Source organism: Schistocerca nitens, chromosome 2, assembly GCF_023898315.1.
Source record: "Schistocerca nitens isolate TAMUIC-IGC-003100 chromosome 2, iqSchNite1.1, whole genome shotgun sequence".
Lineage (NCBI taxonomy): Eukaryota > Metazoa > Arthropoda > Insecta > Orthoptera > Acrididae > Schistocerca > Schistocerca nitens.
In genome coordinates this window covers 76,180,858-76,197,842 of record NC_064615.1, presented here as the reverse complement: position 1 = coordinate 76,197,842, position 16,985 = coordinate 76,180,858, and the positions used below count along the sequence as shown (strand labels likewise).

The following is a 16,985-nucleotide window of genomic DNA, read 5'->3' as shown; positions in this document are numbered from 1 at the left end:
TTACAGTATCTATCTTTCCTTTAGTTTTATGCTTATATATCTTTACATTTGTCTACTAGCCACTCCTGCTTAGCCAGTTTTCACTTCCCATCAGTCTCATTTATTAGAGCTTTGTATTCCCTTTCGCCTGCTTTATTTGTCACATTTTTAAATTTTCTCTTTTCTTCAATTAATTTCAATATCTCCTATGCTACCCAAGGATTTCTACAAGACCCTATTGTTTTACTTGTTTCAGTCTCTGCTGCCTTCACCATTTCAACTCTTAAAGCTATCCATTCGCATCCTACTACACTTCGGGCCATTAAAATTGCTACACCAAGAAGAAATGCAGATGATAAACGGGTATTCATTGGACAAATATATGATATTAGAACTGACATGTGATTACATTTTCGTGCAGTTTGGGTGCATAGATCCTGACAAATCAGTACCCAGAACAACCCACTGGCCGTAATAACCACCTTGAAACGCCTGGGCATTGAGTCAAACAGAGCTTGGATGGTGTGTACAGGTACAGCTGCCCATGCAGCTTCAACACGATACCACAGTTCATCAAGAGTAGTGACTGACGTATTGTGACGAGGCAGTTGCTCGGCCACCATTGACCAGACGTTTTCAATTCGTGAGAGATCTGGAGAATGTGCTGGCAAGGGCAGCAGTCGAACATTTTCTGTATCCACAAAGGCCCGTACAGGACCTGCAACATGCGGGCGTGCATTATCCTGCTGAAATGTAGGGTTTCGCAGGGATCGAATGAAGGGTAGAGCCACGGGTCGTAACACATCTGAAATGTAACGTCCACTGTTCAAAGTCCCGTCAATGTGAACAAGAGGTGGCCCAGACGTGTAACCAATGGCACCCCATACCAACACGCCGGATGATACGCGAGTATGGCGATGACGAATACACGCTTCCAATGTGCGTTTACCGCGATGTCGCCAAACACGGATGCGACCATCATGATGCTGTAAACAGAACCTGGATTCATCCGAAAAAGGACGTTTTGCCATTCGTGCACCCAGGTTCGTCGTTGAGTACACCATCGCAGGCGCTCCTGTCTGTGATGCAGCGTCAAGGGTAACCGCAGCCATGCTCTACGAGTTGATAGTCCATGCTGCTGCAAACGTCGTCGAACTGTTCGCACAGATGGTTGTTGTCTTGCAAACGTCCCAGTCTGTTGACTCAGGAATCGGGACGTGGCTGCACGATCCGTTACAGCCATGCGGATAAGATGCGTGTCATCTCGACTGCTAGTGATACGAGGCCGTTCGGATCCAGCACGGCGTTCCTTATTACCCTCCTGAACCCACCGATTCCATATTCTGCTAACAGTCATTATATCTCAACCAACGGGACCAGCGATGTCGCGATACGATAAACCGCAAACGCGATAGGCTACAATCCGACCTTTATCAAAGTCGGAAAGGTGATGGTACGCATTTCTCCTCCTTACACGAGGCATCACAACAACGTTTCACCAGTCAACTCCGGTCAACTGCTGTTTGTGTATGAGAAATCGGTTGGCAACTTTCCTCATGTCAGCATGTTGTAGGTATCACCACCGGTGCCAACCTTGTGTGAATGCTCTGAAAAGCTGATCATTTGCATATCACAGCATCTTCTTCCTGTCGGTTAAATTTCGCGTCTGTAGCACGTCATCTTCGTGGTGTAGCAATTTTAATGGCCAGTAGTGTATAATCCTTTACCTTTTGCAGATAATCTTTGCCTAAAGCCCCCTCTGAAACTATCAACAATCTCCGATTCTTGTCTAGGTCCCATCTCCTTAACTTACTAGATTTTTGCAATTTCTTCAGTTTTAATCTATAATTCATAGCTAATAAATTGTTGTCAGAGTCCCCATATGCCGCTAGAAATTTGTTACACACTAGAATCTGGTTCCAAAATCTCTGTCTCGCTACTAAATAATCTTAAATCTTCCAGTTTCTCCTACTCTCTTCCTCGTACGCAGCCTTCTTTCATGATTCATGAATGAAGTGTTAGCGATGATCAAATTATGCTTTGTGCAAAATTCTACTAGACGGCTTCCTCTTTCATTCCTTTCCGCCATTCTTCATTTACGTACTATTTTTCCTTCTCTTCGTTTTCTTTCTAGCAGATTCCAGCCCTCCATCACAATTACAATTTTGTCTCCCTTGACTACATAAATAATTTCTGTTATCTCATCATACATTTCTTCAATTTCTTCATCATCTGCAGAGCTCGTTGGCATAGAAACTCGTACGATTGTGGAGGGTTTTGCCTTCGTGTCAGTCTTTGCTACGATAAGGCAGTCACTTTGCTGTTCATATTAGCATACCCACATTTCTATTTTTTTATTCACTCTTATACCTATTCCTGAGTCACCCCTACATGATTTTGTATCTACACCCATGTACTCATCAGACCACAAGTCCTGTTCTTCCTGCCATTGAACTTAGTAATTCCCCCAAAATGTGGAGTGTCTGTAATCTACGAGGGCGTTCTGAAAAGTAATGTCTCCAAATTTTTTATTCTGTTCTCAATATCGATTGAGGTATTACATGCCATGCATAATACTCGGTTGACGGCCTTCCCTTCGCTGACGTCCGCAGCTCGTGGTCTCGCGGTAGCGTTCTCGCTTCCCGAGCACGGGGCCCGTGGTTCGATTCCCGGCAGGGTCAGGGATTTTCACCTGCCTCGAGATGCCTGCGTGTTTGTGTTGTCATCATTTGATCATCATTTATGAAAGTGCCGAGATTGGACTGAGCAAAAGTTGGCCATTTGTATGGGTTCTGATAACCGTGTGGTTGAGCGCCCCACAAACCAAACATCATCATCATCAACATGATCCTTCGCTGACGTTAGTTGCTACTCTCTGCCGCTAGAGGACTACGAATTGTACCGTGTTACACGGCGGTGTGTAACGTAACTGTGTCGGTGCGTGAGAAACAGCGAGCTGTAATCGAGTTTCTAACCGCAGAAAAGTTCTTACTTAGGTGATGTACCCTCCCCTTCAGCACTACAATGACAGAACACACAAGGTTTGCGACGTCTGCAACAATCTGACGCCTTGGGTTTACTGTCATCGATCATCCTTCATGTGATCATCCTCATCTTTACAGAATTTGAAGAACACCTTCAAGGACTCGACTATGATAGTGATGAAGCAGAGGTGAGGTTGTGGCTCCGTCAACAGAGTCAAACATTCAGTGAATGTGTCGAGAAATGAATATGTAAACATGAAGAATAAAGATGTAGAATGTTACTAAAGTTTATTTTATTTAAACAGCTTGAAGAGTTATCACATTCGGATGCATTACTTTTCAGCACGTCCTCGTAGTACTGTTAATAAAAATAAAATTCTACCAATTTCATTTGAGGGTATAGAAAAAAATTTATAAAATAAATATTAATCGAACCACTAAACTATAGTGTATTCATAAGAAGGCTAGTTTGCAACGTTGACTGACTGAATGCAGATCCCCTGCAAGCGTTTCTTAGATAAGTTTACAGTTACAAGGAGCGATCAAAAAATTTCCGTCTGACGGTGTTTCTGCTCGAATATGCAACTTAGTGCGACTCCGAAGTGGGTATATAGGCACCGACATGTAAACAACGGATTTAGTGTGGCATTCGTGCCTTCCCAATGTACATGAAGTAATTGCGGAAATGACGTGAATTATGGCGACGTTATTACCAAATGCGCCCGTTCAGGACCAATGTACTCTTGTTTTCTTGGCCGCCGAAGGCCAAACACCGGCAGACATCTATAGGAGAATGAAGAACGTGTACGGAGCAGCACGTACGTCGAAAATCAACTTCGACAAGGGACGCTGCTCTTTGATTATTACTGACGTCCTCGTAACGTAAATCTCGTAATGCAGATGTTATGCCAACTTACGTGGGACACATTCGAGCACCCGTCCTATAGGCCTGATCTCTCCCCATGACGGCTTCGGAGACCTCCAAGGATTGGTTCAACCTGGTGAGTCGGTGCAATGGTTGCCTCAATTCTCACGGCGATTTTGCATGATTGCATTATAGATTCTGAACTGTACGGGTTTCGAACGGAAAATTTTTAATAGCCCCTTATATACGGCTGTCAATGAGGAGTTCAACTAGCGAAGGGATCGAATGTACGTAAAAGAGAAAATTTTATTTGTGGTCCCCGTTAGATAGCGCTACAGAGATGAAGGACATGAAATCGGTAGTTGAGAAGGGAACGAGACAGAGTTGTAGCCTATTCCCTACGTTATTAGGTCTGTACACAGAGCAAGAGAAGAAATAAAAGCTTTAACGTTTTAAGCATGGCAGCTTGGTTCAGTGACCGCTTATAAATTAAAGTTGAAACAAATGAGCCCTCGGTCACAATGTTTAGTCTTATTAACCAGGTTTCAACACTTCTAAGAGTGCCTTCATCAGAATTTAAATGTTTAAAGTGGCTTATAACATAATTACTAATTCATGGGAGAAGATAATTTTTTATATAAAAGTGTAAGTACTGATTAACAATAAAAGAAAGAGACAGCACTTACATGTCACGTTTAAAATAAATAACAGGCCAGAAGGACTTTTGTCACAATTTTTTTTAAAAGAATGCATGAAGGCGAGCCACTATGGTCTGCTCATATCTATAAAGCCACGGGTAGCATATAGCACAGGTGGAATGGAATGGATACTGTCCTCGTACGAGGCTATAAATTGAGCATCAACAGTGGTAAAACTAATGTGGTGCAATGTAGTCGAATCAAGTGAGGGAATGCTGGCGGTATTGGTTAGGAAATGCGACAAAAAATAATATCAGTTTACTATTTGGACAGCCAAATAATGGAAGAAAGCTGATACAAACGGGATTTAATATACATACTCACAACAGCAACAAAACCGTTTCTGAATAAAGATAAATCCATTAAAATCGAGTATAAAAAGTATTTTCTGGAAGTATTTGTCTGGATTGTAGCCTATTAAGAAGTGAATCGTGGACTACCAACAGTAGAGACAAGAGGAGAATAGCAGCTTTTGCAAAGGGTGTTACAAATAATTCTGAAGATTACGTCGATAGATCGAGTAGATAATTAACAAGTGCTGCAAATAATAAGAAGTGAAAGAGATTTCACGATACAGCCCGACTAAAAAAAAAAAAAAAAAGGAATACGTGGATAGTATACATGCTGAGGCACTGAAGAACGGTTGATCTGGTAATGAAGAGGAGTGCGAGGGATAAAAATTGTGGAGTGGGATCAAGTTCCGATTATAAAAAGCGGTTCCAGTCGACCAGAAAAGTGAAGCGCGAAGAACGGGAGCAGGAAACTGAATGAAACTGTTTGAAGATATGTGATTAAAAAATCTGGAGACATTTACAAATAATTTGGCAGTATAAACCCATTCATCAGTACGACATTGCAACCCTCCTGTCTGGATCAGCTAATGGTAGAGAAATTTTTATGTGATAGACGTGTTCAGTTGTATGTCCACATTCCAAAAATTTTTCAGTGATGTATAATTTATTAATCACCTGACAGTACTTCCCCCTTGGCTGAAATGTACGCGTTCTACTGATACGTCGTGCAACCACTCAGGTCGTAAAACTGATTTTCTTCCCACACTCCTGCAGCAAAAATATGGCAGTTTTTTTTATTTTAAGTAATCTGTTTTATATATATATATATATATATATATATATATATATATATATATATATATATATATATATATATAATCCCGAAAGAATGTATCACTCCGCAGCGATGTGCTCACTGCTTTAGAACGCGGCCGATTAAAACTGTATCCTGGGTGGGACGCTTACCTCTAACCATACCTTCTGCTGGCAAGTTCTTACTAACAGAGCCAATCAGGCTTGACTCACAACCTACCTTCACACCTCAGTTTTGCCAGGACCTCTCTCCAACTATCTAGATTTCACAGATGTTTTTTCATAGCTCAGTCTGCCCACACAGTTTCCATGAAAGGAAAGGATCGTAGACCCTAGACTGACCCGGCACAGCGCTTATTTTTCTTACGACACAACCACAAAAGAGCTTCACAATGCAGCAATCGGTTTCGACCAACCTGTAATCATCATCACACTAAAAGCCCATCCTGTAAGCTGTGTCGCCGGCCTGTGTGGCCGAGCGGTTCTAGGCGCTTCAGTCTGGAACCGTGCGACCGCTACGGTCGCAGGTTCGAAACCTGCCTCGGGGATGGATGTGTGTGATGTCGTTAGGTTAGTTAGGTTTAAGTAGTTCTAAGTTCTAGGGGACTTATGACCTCAGATGTTGAGTCCCATAGTGCTCAGAGCCATTTGAACCATTTTTTTAAGCTGTGTCAAGATAAATACTACTATGCACGGTGAACCTGATTCAACCAAGAAAATTCTGGAGAGTTTTCAGTGGTATTTCCTGAATATTTTGAGCCAACGGATCGTTGCTCTCAGGTGGCTCGTATCACAGCAAATACATTTCGCTTGAATTCTTACCCCCATTTACCTTAGCGCTGTATTAAAAATTTTTGCACAACAGCACAAATGCCAACGATATGCGCTTGGTGTTTCGTTTGGAAACAAATTTGTTCCATAGATTCACCGTATTTACCGTGGTCAAAATTCTGAGGAAGATAAGAGTAAGCTACAGCGAAAGATGGGTTATGTAAAATGTGTACAAGAACCAGGAGGAAACATGAACGTAGTGCTCGGATTAAAAACGGTGTAACACAGCGATGTGGACTTTCGCCCATAATGTTCAATCTGTTACATAGAAGAAACAATGACGGAAATAAAAGAAAGGTTCAAGAGTGGGGTTAAAATTCGGGATGAAAGGATGACTTGTGGCTGCCGCATCGCGGTCGCGAAGTGGGGCGAGGCAGTTCCAGATAAGTTTTACAGTCTGACGATAGTTTATGGATTTATAGTTTTAGCTTGACGATGTCCACTATGGACAAACGGCAGATACTGTTATTCTGAAGAAGGTTGGGTTATCCCGACTGAAACCTAGGCAAATTCTAGGTAAACGGTGCAACTGAGGCTGTTGATTATTAAAATTAAAATTAACAAGGAGAAGGGACAGGATGATAGGACATCTGTTAAGACATGAGTGAATGACTTCCATGGTGCTAGAAGGATCTGTAGAGGGCAAAAACTGCACAGGAAGACAGAGATTGGAATACATCCAGCAAAGAATTGAGGAAGTAGGTTGCAAGTGCTACTCTGAGATGAAGAGGTTGGCACGGGAGAGGAATTCGTGGCGTGTCTCATCAAACCAATCACAAGACTGATGACTCAAAAAAAAGCATCAATCTCTATAATGATGCACGGAATGAGGCTGGAAAGCTGGTCCCGGTTCATGTGACTTGTAAGGCTGAAAATGTTTGTCCCCAGTTAATCGTAGGGGAGGGGATTACCAAGGACACGATGCAGTCGCTCAACGAGCGGGTTTTTTAACATGCGGACATTCAAGATCGGCTTGAATTCAGCTTTTTTTCGTATTTTAAGGAAACAGGTTGGAAACAAAGTGAATTACCTTGTTAAGCTACTGTTCTTTTGTGTGTGTGTGTGTGTGTGTGTGTGTGTTCCTACACTCACAAGAAGCATTAGATTCTTCTTTTAAAGATTTATGTCTAAGAGTTTATTTTTTGATGTTTTGTGGGCTACAATCAAACAATCTGTAGCACTTAGAAAGTGTAGATACCAATAAAGCCACTACAACAATGTGACAATCAACAATGGCCAACTTGTGATCCCAGTCATGTGACACACAAAGGAGTACCCCCCAACCCATACTATAGGAGCTGTGCAGATATTTACATTAAATACTCAGCCTTCCACGTGAAGCGTTAAAGGAGCTACGTTCAAAGAACCTCTAAAAGTGTCACAGTGTTGAGGAGATCTAAGGTATCTTCGCAGCTAATGGGAGAAAGCATTCCAGGTGCCATTTTATTCGGTTGGACGCTTGGACAATAGCGATAACGCCAATAGTCGGAAAATGTGTTCAACGATAGCTAAGTCCTGAAGACTTAAATTTTTATTTTATTTGACCTTTGTTGCCGCTGCACCATACTTCCAGTCCTGGACAATACACGCAATCTCACTGGCTGCTGTCAAGAGAGGGGATGGCCTCTTTTAGCGGTACTGGTGAATAACTGTTTGAATGACTGTCGTACCCGTTTTAGCTTCTTATCTGAAGAGAGATTCAGCTGCGATTTACGTTTGATATCCTTACCATATGTTTCAGCCTGGTTTTCTCTCTGTTACTCATCCATCATTTGGGCCGGTAATGAAATTTTTCCACGAAAAAGAGAAAAAATCAGGCCATTGGTACCTCTGTTTACGTTTTGATTCTAACGTTTCATACGGGCTTTCCTGTAACAGCCAGAAAAGAGTTGTGGAACTTCGTGGAATGAGAGTAACATGATATTATTCGCGCGCTGAAAACAAGGTATGTCCATAGATCGTACGTCGAACAATATTGCAGAAAGATTTAACTAAGGTTTCAAGTAGCATACCGACTATACATGTTAAAAAGCGTAGTGTTGCACGAAAAATATGCTCCAGTAAGGACGCTCAGACAGCCTTGTAACGGTCCACAAATTAAATTCAACGAAGGACAAGAACATGTAATTATGTTACCAGCGCCAAAATTTATCGACTTCTCAATAACTGAAATATTGACGTCAACTGATATAGAAATAATTATTAAAATACTCCTGACCAAATGTAATGTTTCCCTAAGGAATGTTCAGCTATCGGTTCTTCTTGCGCCATATAACACTGCTCATTATTAACAGTTTTACATTTATATGACTATTTTGTGTTTAATGATGCTTACTAATAGAACAACTGAGAAATACAGCAATTTCATGGCAATGACAAACTGTAACGTATCAAAAATTGCAGTCGTTTAATATTATTTTTAGGTATCAGAATTGCACTTACGTCCGTGAGTGGTCCTGAAAGTGGTGTTGCGTACTCCATTTTGAATTTAGGTAAATATACGTCTACCTCAGGTTTGTACATTCTGGACACTATATCTTGAAGAGACACATTCGTAAGATTCTTCTCGACATCTGGTAGGCCATTTAACTCTCTGGGTAAAATTATCAGCATACTAATTCTGTTGGCCTGATGTACGAAATGAAACCAAAGAAGAAAAACGCATTAACACTACACAAATGGCGGAGCAGAGCAATCACCTAGGGAAAATAATTCGAGGGCTATTCGTTTGCTAAGGCCCGACCGGTAGCCAAATGGAAACAACAGCGAAAATCCCCTGAAGCTGCACACAGATAGGTTGGGCAGTGCCTCTAGTATTTCCGTCGATTGGGTGACGTTGCTCTTTCCAGTTCTCAGCGCGCTGGGAGCACGTAAAGATGCCTACAAAATAGTGCCGCCAACGTTTTTTATTTTCGCTGTGGTTTCTATTTCCCGACCGATCGGACCTTTATGAACGAACAGCCCTCGTATAATCATAAATATTGTATGCTAAACTATGTAACTTAATTCTTATTTTACTGCTTTAGTCTGCAAAAACCACGTAACTGGACAAATATTTAGAAAGGAGTCGCTATAAGGAGGCTTAAGAGATTAATACATCAATTAACCTCATCATAAAACAGGGATGTCACTGAGTTTGCTCTGTACAAGGTGTCCCAAAAAGAATTATCCGATTTTAAATAGAATTATTTATTAGGAAGAAGGGATTAACACCAAAAAATTGCATACTAAATTACTCAGAAAAGACATAAGTTCATAAAAATCCATCAAAAATGTTCAATATGTCCTCCATTAGCTGCACGGACGACTAATAGCCGAATTCATCCCAAACTGAGCGTGTCTTCTGTCACTGAAGGGCCGGCCGAAGTGGCCGTGCAGTTAAAGGCGCTGCAGTCTGGAACCGCAAGACCGCTACGGTCGCAGGTTCGAATCCTGCCTCGGGCATGGATGTTTGTGATGTCCTTAGGTTAGTTGGGTTTAACTAGTTCTAAGTTCTAGGGGACTAATGACCTCAGCAGTTGAGTCCCATAGTGCTCAGAGCCATTTGAACCATTTTGTCACTGAAGCTACAGAAGCTGATATTCTGGTTTAAGTTCATCAATCTCACGAGGTAAGGGAGGAACGTAAACACATTGTTCACCATATGCCCACAGGAAGAAATAACATGGTGTTGAGTCAGGGGACCTAGGAGGCCAAGAGTGTAAAGCCTGATCTCGTGGTCCTGTACGCCCAATCCAACGTTGAGGTACGTTGGCAGTGAGGAAACTGCGCACGTTGTTGTGCCAGTGCGGTGGCGCTCCATCTTGCTGATAAATGAAATCATCAGAGTCAAGTTGTGGGAATAACCAATTCCGGAGCACTGCAAGATATGATTGTCCTGTTATGGTTTCTTCCTCAAAAAAGTAGGGTCCATAAACCTTGCTTTGCGAAACACCACAAAAAACATTCACTTTTGGTGAATCACTTTCGTGTTCAGTTGTTTCATGAGGATTTTCGAGCCCCCATATACGCACATTATGACGGTGAATAGCACCGTTAATGTGGAAAGTCGCCTCATCGCTCAATATCAACCGTGACATAAAAAGGTCATCTTCCATGTCCTCTAGAATAGCATTGCTAAAGTCCACTCGCTTCACTTTGTCAGTACCGTGTCTCGAAGAGCTTATACCAGCTATAATCGGTGTGGTTTGAGGGCTAAACGACGCCGTAACGCACGACGCCACACTGTTATGCGCGGTAACGCAAGTTCTCGGCTAGCACGACGCGTAGACTTGCGACGTCTCCGCTCAAATGCTCGTCGGATTCGCTCCACTGTTTGTTCAGGTACGCGTGGCCTGCCAGGACTTTTGCCTGTACAGAGGCACCCTGTTTCTTCAAACTGTTTATACCACCGTCGAATGTTCTTCGGTGATGGTGATTTAGCACGAAATCGAATATGAAACGCCCGCTGAACTGCGATCTCTGACTGAGTACGACTGAATTCAATAACACAATACGCCTTCTGTTGCGCGGACGCCATATTGCGTGAGACTGGCTGGACGCTCCAGGTCAGCGCTCGTAGCGACATCTAGCGGATTTCTTCTGAAACTCTAGACCATGCCGATTACATCTAGCGCTGTTTCACTTACCTAGTGACATTTGTCTCAATATTATTACAGGTTAAAATCGGGTCATTCTTTTAGGGACACCCTGTATATAGAGGTGGCAAAAGTCATGGGATAACGATATGTAAATATGCAGTTGGTGGTAGTATTGTGTTCACAGTGCATAGAAGAACAGTACTCAGGTGAGTCATGTGAAAAACTTTCCGACGTATTTACGGTCGCACGACGGGAATTAACCATCCACCTTCTCCAGTACGCCGATGACACCGCCGTTCTTGCCCTCGCCCCCACCCTGAAGCTCTCCCAGCACCCTCTCCAATCCCGTCTTGACCGGTTCACCGCTTGGTGTAGCCAGTGGTTGCTCAAGTTCAATCCTTCCAAGACCCAGGCGATCATTGCAGGCAAAACGACCCCTTCCTTCCTTCTCCTCGACTTCTGTATCACCATTTATGGCCGTCCTATCACCCTCACCCCCACCCTCAAGTACCCTGGCGTCACCCTTGACCGTCGCCTCTCCTGGACCCCCCATCTCTGGACTACCCAAGCCAAGGCACGCTCCCATCTCCTCAAGCTCCTTTCTGGCCGCACATGGGGTCTGGACCTCTCCACCATTCTCCACACCTATAAATCCCTCATCCGCCCTATCCTCTGCTACGCTCATCCCACCTGGATCTCCGCCCCTCCTACCTTTTATAAATCCCTTCAAATCGTGGAACAGCATGCGCTTTGCCTCGCCTATTGCATCCTCCTCCCTCCCCCACATGGATCCTCTATGACCTCATTCCTTTTTCTGGAACGGATACGGATCCTCTACACCTCCTGCAAACTTGATCGCCCTCATCCGTTTGTCTCTCACATCCTCTCCCGCCCCTGTCCCCTGCCGCGCCTGTATTCCCACATCCCACCCGCTCTCCATCTCTCCATTCTCCATACCCTTGCCCAAGGTGGCTTCTACCAACTCCCTCTCCCTGATGAAACCCTCATCCCCTCCATCTATCCCTCCTACCAACTTTGATCCTCCCCTTCCTACCCCCTGTGTTTTTCCCAAGGGCACCCTCTCTCCCTTCTCTCTCTCCTCTCTTCCTCCCTCCTTCCTCTCCCCCTGGGCTTCCCTTACCCCCCTCCCCGACCTTCTTTGCTCCCCCTCCCCGCTCCTCTGCCACTGGAATCTACACCCTTCCCTCTCCCTCCTCCCCAACCTTTTCCCCTTTGGCAGGTCCCTGGACTCATACACGAACAGTGAACATTTGTGCGCTGGAGATCATCGTCTAGTGTATGAGTGTGCCATCGTGTTAGTGATTCAGTGTTTCATCGTTTGTGCTCCATCATTCACGTGTGTCATTTCTGTCGTCTCTGTTCATGTCCGAGTGCAGAACATTTTTTATTTGGACACTGCACCTGTGAACGGTTTCATGTATTTTAATTTTTTCTGTCTACTGTTGTTTATCCACCATGTTTGTTTCGTTTTTTGATGTCTCCTTTTGTACTGAATGTCTTATCTGTGGCCGAAGAGCGGCGTAGTTTTGCCGCTACCGGCCTACCTTGTAAGAGGTTTCAAAATGACAATAAAGAAAAAAAAACGGGAATTTACAGACTATGAACGCGGAATGGACTTGGAGCCAGACTTAGTGTTACGAGTGTGTGGAGAATACCAAATTTCAGGTTTCTCACCACAGACAACGCAGTGGCCGACAGCATTCATTTAGTGACTAAGAGTAGTAGCGTTTGTGTAGAGTTGTCGGTGCTAACAGACAAGGAGCACTGGGTGAAATAACCGCAGAAATCAGTGTGCGTCGTACGACGAACTTATTCGTATCCATTAGGACAGTGGTGGCGAAACTTGGCTTTAATGGGCTATGGCAGCAGACGACCGACCCGAGTGCCTTTGTTAACAGCATGACATCGCCTCCAGCGCCTCTCTTGGGCATGTGACCATATCGGTTGGACCATAGACTGCAACACAGCAGCCTGGTCAGATGAGTCCCGATTTCAGTTGCCAAGAGCTGATGGCAAGGTTAGTGTGGTGCAGATCCCACGAATCCATGGACTCATGTTGTCAACAAGGCACTGTGCAAGCTAATGGTGGCTCCATAATGGTGTGGGCTATGTTTTCGTGGAATGGTCCAACTGAACCGATCATTGACTAGAAGTGATTCTATTCAGCTCCTTGGATACCATTTTCAGCCATTCATGGACTTAATGTTCACAAACAACGATGCGCCATGTCACCCGGCCACAGTAGTTCACGACTGGTCAGAAGAACATTCTATACAACTCCAGCGAATGGTTTGGCCACCTAGATCGCAGACATTAATCCTATCGAACATTTATGGGAAATAATCTAGAGGTCAGTTCGTGCACATGATTCTGCATCAGCTTCACTTTCGCAGTTATGGACTGCTGTAGAGGCATCATTGCTCAGTATTTCTGCAGATGACTTCGAACGACTTGTTGAGTCGATGTCACATCGAGTTGCTGCACTATGCCGGGCAAAATGAGGTCCGACACGATACTAGGAGGTGCCTCACAACTTTTGTCACCTCACTGTATGAGAATTGTTATGAAAAGAAGCACTCCGACTTCTTATCAATAGTATTGTGTGTATAACTTGAGAAGTATTAAAATGTTGGTGGTTGGCTTAGTAGCTATGAATAATAACGTTACTTTAGATTCTAGTATGTGTTAATCTTATTATTAATTATTTTCACATTGATTGTTAAAGCAGAAATACATTCTTGTTGTCATCATATTAGTTGCGGTACTCGCACAATATGATGTTTTATATTCTTCTTTATTTTATTGCATGAAGCTGCATGAAACTGATTTACCAGTAAAAAAATTATCACACGTACAGTGTTGTGTTTTCTTGGACAAAATAAAATACAACATAATGGAGATTTAAGATTCACATTAGTATATGTCCTTTCGGTTTGTCTATTCAAATTATTAAAATTTCTTGAAACTTGCTGCTTTCACTTTGCTTATGCAGAGGAAAATATCAACTTTAAAACATTCAGTAGGCCACAATTTCTCTTAAAGCTGAGACAAATCTATGTTTCGTATCTTTGTTTGAACTTGAATGAAACTGATTGCTTTATAAGTATGTTTTCCTCCTGTCTTCAGACGAAATACCTTGTATGGAAGCAGGAGAACCTGAGAATTAAGTTCATTTATCTCTGCATACATAAAACTGGCCCTGACGAGCATGGTGTCCACATCTTTGGCTGGCTGTGATGGTCGATAGAAAGGCAGAGGTTCTGTGAGATATTTGTTGAACTGTATGCTCCAGTTGCCCTTGAAATAAACCGCATTGACCAGTACCATACGAGTGCGTTCACCGAGAGCACCTGAAAGAATTGCTTGTTACTGACATTTGAACATCATCCACTCTATCATTTATTCACACATACAGTTCCACAAATTCCGTCTTGAAGGACAGGGTTCATAGAAATGAAATACATTCCATTATACATTAATAGGGAGAAGTAGTCAGTGCAATCTACTTTTGTTAACTACGTTAATAAAACATTATGACCAGTACTAATATACTCATACTGATGATGTTAACTCTACTAGATTTCCCGCTTATTTAGACGAGATCACTAACGTACTGAAATATGCTCACTATTTTTTATTTACTTAAATTTGGCATATTTCGTGACAGTACCTTTTCCGTGAAATGTTTACAAGATGATATTTGTCTTGGCTTCAGTCGTCTAGTAGAAGTATAATTCCACAATGCAGTTTCGTCGGCTGCAGAAATGACCTGGTTCAATGCGTTTGCCTCATTTTTGGTGCTTCAAATACCATTTCTTCGAATGTGGTTTTTTCTTAAAGTTTATATAAAAAAAGTAGCAACATAATTCATTTTTTTCCTGTTCACTAGCAAATTATTTATGACGGCGACCAGCACATTGTTCTACCGTCAACACACACCAAGAATTCACTGCCGACTGACTACAGTCAAAGACGACTCCAGCGTCAAAGACATTTTACACAACACAGAAGCTTCCACTTGTAATCAGTCTCTTTGATTTTCTTCGTCACATCTATTAGTAGTAATCAATATGCTGTCACTCTCAAAAATATAAGTAAATTAGTATAAAATAAGGCAAATTACAATTTAAAAAATTCTGACAAAAATATAAGAAAACATTACCAACTTCCCACATTAAATTTGGTATCGACAAATCCAGTAGAAAATAACACATCTCCCAGGTCCATTACAGTACGCTTGTGCAGTGATGCTCGACTAGAAGGTAAGGCGGTTCGAATCCCTGTGGTGGAAAATTTTCACTGCCTTGATTTGGCCGCCAAGGGAAGGATCTCTTTGCGCCGATGTCCTAGATGAAATTCAAAAGCTCTCTGCGGTGTCTTATGAGATGAGGGAATGTGACACTCTTAATGGTGATCCGTACGTCGCATGTCGACTTTAAGGACGGTGGACGCCTTGGTGCTATTCGAGAGAAGTATGTTACATGCCGGCATCGAATTTCACCCTGTCTCTTCTAGTCACCCATACCAACAAAGAATAGACCGTACAACCATTCATCACAGTGATCCACATGGCACATACACACACACACACACACACACACACACACACACACACACACTTGACACTTCATAGCAGGTCGGGGGAAGGCAACGGCGAGCCACCTCCACTGGGACCTTGCCGTGGGCGGCGATCCCAGATTCCTGTATCTGCTCGCCCTACACTAATTCTCTGAGTGGGTTATACTCAGGCATTTGCCTATTATTTATATACGAATAAGCACATTAGAAGGTAAAAACCTTATTTGAAGAAAATTCACTGTTCATTCTCTTCTACTCAGCAACTGTTTCTCTCTAATGCTTCAAACAGAGCGTCTATGCATCATTACATAGGTCACTATGAGCTATCTGCATAACGGCAAAGTCAAGATCTCTTTAATATTAACATTAGAGATATGTGGAATATACATTACCGAGTCCTAATACTCTGAAAAATTGCAGAAGTGGCTAGCTGACTACTTTACTTTGTTTCAAATGTCTTACATCCATGGATAACCTGTTATAGATATTAACACAAAGACATTATACACCAATCTGAAACCTAAATAAGATACATAGTCTATGCAGACTTTGCATTTATTTCTAGTATTGTGGCTGTGAAATACAATACATGTTTCATCCTAAATTTAGCTTTGTTGTTAACCAAAAACGAAGTTAGGGAGAATTTTTATAGGCAACTAAGTATAATAACCCCTAGGTATCTCAAGAGCACTCTAAAATATGACCGCTTATCAGATTTAAGGAGGGTAATACGGAACGCCGTGCTGGATCCCAACCGCCTCGCATCACTAGCAGTCGAGATGACAGGCATCTTATCCGCATGGCTGTAACGGATCGTGCAGCCACGTCTCGATCCCTGAGTCAACAGATGGGGACGTTTGCAAGACAACAACCATCTGCACGAACAGTTCGACAACGTTTGCAACAATATGGACTATCTGCTCGGAAACCATGGCTGCGGTTACCCTTGACGCTGTATCACAGACAGGAGCGCCTGCGATGGTGTACTCAACGACGAACCTGGGTGCACGAATGACAAAACGTCATTTTTTCGGATGAATCCAGGTTCTGTTTACAGCATCATGATGGTCGCATCCCTGTTTGGCGACATCGCGGTGAACGCACATTGGAAGCGTGTATTCGTCATCGCCATACTGGCGTATCACCCGGCGTGATGGTATGGGGTGCCATTGGTTACACGTCTCGGTCACCTTTTGTTCGCATTGACGGCACTTTGAACAGTGGACGTTACATTTCAGGTGTATTACGACCCGTGGCTCTACCCTTCATTCGATCCCTGCTAAACCCTACATTTCAGCAGGATAATGCACGACCGCACGTTGCAGGTCCTGTACGGGTCTTTC

The 16,985-nt window shown here is 42.9% G+C and overlaps 1 protein-coding gene across 1 annotated transcript in view; it reads right to left on the bottom strand.

The window, feature by feature from the left end:
* The window catches only part of LOC126235743 (serpin B6-like), a 103,235-nt gene that overhangs the window by 28,312 nt on the left and 57,938 nt on the right, over positions 1–16,985 (bottom strand). Inside the window, exons 5-6 of the mRNA XM_049944529.1 lie at positions 14,200–14,414; positions 8,906–9,091 (exon numbers count right to left, since the gene is read on the bottom strand). Coding sequence (XP_049800486.1) covers positions 8,906–9,091; positions 14,200–14,414 — 401 coding nt within the window. The remainder of the gene's footprint in view (positions 1–8,905; positions 9,092–14,199; positions 14,415–16,985) is intronic.